Source organism: Poecilia latipinna, unplaced genomic scaffold (assembly GCF_001443285.1).
Source record: "Poecilia latipinna isolate Pla-1442-1.1 unplaced genomic scaffold, P_latipinna-1.0 Scaffold786, whole genome shotgun sequence".
NCBI lineage: Eukaryota > Metazoa > Chordata > Actinopteri > Cyprinodontiformes > Poeciliidae > Poecilia > Poecilia latipinna.
Genome location: NW_015113402.1, coordinates 268,468 through 270,893, shown reverse-complemented (window position 1 = coordinate 270,893; position 2,426 = coordinate 268,468). Strand labels below are relative to the sequence as shown.

The 2,426-nt window shown below is 41.2% G+C and overlaps 2 protein-coding genes across 4 annotated transcripts in view; one reads left to right on the top strand and one right to left on the bottom strand.

The window, feature by feature from the left end:
• Positions 1–801, bottom strand: part of pex3 (peroxisomal biogenesis factor 3) — an 18,118-nt gene extending 17,317 nt beyond the window's left edge. Inside the window, exon 1 of one of the 2 annotated variants that reach the window (XM_015046646.1) lies at positions 567–801. In XM_015046646.1, the coding sequence (XP_014902132.1) occupies positions 567–639 (73 nt within the window). In that variant the 5' untranslated portion in view covers positions 640–801. The remainder of the gene's footprint in view (positions 1–566) is intronic. The other variant, XM_015046645.1, reaches the window with a different exon arrangement.
• A 368-nt stretch (positions 802–1,169) lies between these two features.
• The window catches only part of adat2 (adenosine deaminase tRNA specific 2), a 4,822-nt gene continuing 3,565 nt past the window's right edge, over positions 1,170–2,426 (top strand). Inside the window, exons 1-3 of one of the 2 annotated variants that reach the window (XM_015046661.1) lie at positions 1,170–1,460; positions 1,816–1,920; positions 2,012–2,170. In XM_015046661.1, the coding sequence (XP_014902147.1) occupies positions 1,365–1,460; positions 1,816–1,920; positions 2,012–2,170 (360 nt within the window). In that variant the 5' untranslated portion in view covers positions 1,170–1,364. The remainder of the gene's footprint in view (positions 1,461–1,815; positions 1,921–2,011; positions 2,171–2,426) is intronic. The other variant, XM_015046660.1, reaches the window with a different exon arrangement.

Genomic DNA, 2,426 nt, shown 5'->3' with positions numbered 1-2,426 from the left:
AATCGGCCCGATTATGATCGGTGACCGATCGATCGGCACACCTCTAATAAATAGGAATAGCAAAAGCAAAGGAGGTGGATTAGCAGAGCTGATGTGTCATCCAGGAAATGTTACTGTGGAATATCATCTCTATTGACAGCCATACAGCAACGGTCAGAGGCCTCTTCAGATTTGTTGCAACACTGACTGCTACAGGAGATCCTTCCTACCTACAGCATCAGCATTCACAACTTATATTTTTATCTGGACGTTTAAATTTAGTTTCTCTTTAGATTTAATGTGTTTCTAAACTGAATTAAATGAAGTACTACTAACTCATCACATATGATTACTTTCTAAAAATGTCAGTTTTTAATTTACTTAAATATATTTTCAGTAAACATGCAAGGAACAAAGAGATCTGAAAGAACTTCTTAAGCCAAATTCAACATGAAGTTATGATATTTATAAAAACATTTAAGTCCGTGCCTTTACTCTCGTATAATATCAAACTAAATCTTTTTAAAAGCTCAAATGATCGGAGTCTGGTTAGTAGCTGCTGCTAGCCTGGATCAGTCAGCACCCACCTCCGACCGCAGCTCCGGTGAAAATAAATTTCTTCTTGTGTCGTTTGATAAAATTCCAGACAGATGAAAACATCTTCAAACAGCGAAAAGTTTAGAAACTAAAACCTCTTTGTGGTTTCAGCCTCTGCTCCTTATTTCACACACGTTAGCCGGACTGCAGCTCGGAGTCTGCATGCTAAAACTTCAGAGCTACGCTAACCAAAACCCAGGCAAAACATCCGGTTTGGAATTTCAATGTAAAATCCAATGTCGTGAAAAATTTTAAACTTAATTCAAATTAAACAAACCTAGATTTGATTTCGGAACTAAAATCTGAGAACGAAGTAAAAAAAAAAAGTTAGCTAAAACAACAATTGTGTCTCTTGACTTTAGTAACAGTCTCTGTGCACAAAGAGATTTAACAACTCTTAATGTGTTACAGCTTTAATGGCTTATAAACCAGGAGAAGTTCAAATAAACAATTTCACTTTGTTCCGATTTTTTAATTTAATTAAATAACCCAAATTATTCCTAATAATAATTTACTAAATTCACAAACTGCAACCATACACCAGCACCTACGTCTGTCAGTTCTTTTATTTTGCACACCACTTCACCTATTTCCGGTTCAGATTTTACGTGCAGACGTCAGTTTAACGTAAGAGAGCGTCGTGGATACGGTCCGTCCGATATTATCCTCCCCGACTGTCAGCGTGGAGCGCAGAAAGTTGCCTTGAAAAGCATAAAAACGGTAAATAAATGCGGTTTATTAACCGACAGTCTGTCACCGTGGAGTGACGTCAGACGGCATTGGTAACCATGGCAACAGAAGAGAGCCGTAAAGCCGAGTTAGAGGCCGGGTTTTCTGTAAGCGATGAAGAAATGAAGAAGTGGATGTCGAGAGCTTTTGAAATGGTAAGATCTTTAACAGTGAAAATTACTAAGTTTATCTGATATTTAATCATTAAAAAGGGATAGTCAATTAAAATGAAAATGATCAAAATAAAAATATTTCAGCGTTAGAACTTTATGAATAGGAAGGTCCTGGTAAACCTGGGATTTAGATTATTTTTGGTGGGTTTCTGGGGAGGAATGAGATATTTATATATTTTTGTTTAATTTATTTAACCTTTATTAATATTAAAAACAAACATTTAGAACAACACAGGATGAAAAATACACATCTAGATTCAAATTTGTCCATCTTTTCTGTTTGTTTAGACTTTTTTCTGCTGTGACCAACTTTGACTGAGTTTGTCGTTGCATGCAGGCCAGAGAGGCGCTGCAGAGCGGCGAGGTTCCGGTCGGATGCCTGCTGGTCCACGGACAGGAAGTGGTGGGGAAAGGCCGGAACGAGGTCAACGAGACCAAAAACGTAGGAAACCTTTTCTTCTTCTTCTCCTCTGGAAGATGGAGGCAGATCTGGGGTCGTCGTGACAACACTCCTGTGTGTGAAATGCTCTCAGGCGACGCGTCATGCTGAGATGGTCGCCCTGGACCAGCTGCTGGACTGGTGTCGCCGTGGCAACCTGGACGTGAGGGGCGTGTGCGAGCGGACGGTGCTGTACGTGACGGTGGAGCCGTGTGTGATGTGCGCCGCAGCGCTGCGCCTCATGAGTATCCTGGTGTGACTGTGTGTGTGTGTGTCAGTGTGTGTCAGTGTGTGTCAGTGTGTGTGTCAGTGTGTGTGTCAGTGTGTGTGTCAGTGTGTGTGTCAGTGTGTGTGAGTGTGTGTGTCAGTGTGTGTGTCAGTGTGTGTGTCAGTGTGTGTGTCAGTGTGTGTGTCAGTGTGTGTCAGTGTGTGTGTCAGTGTGTGTGTCAGTGTGTGTGTCAGTGTGTGTGTCAGTGTGTGTGTCAGTGTGTGTCAGTGTGTGTGTCAGT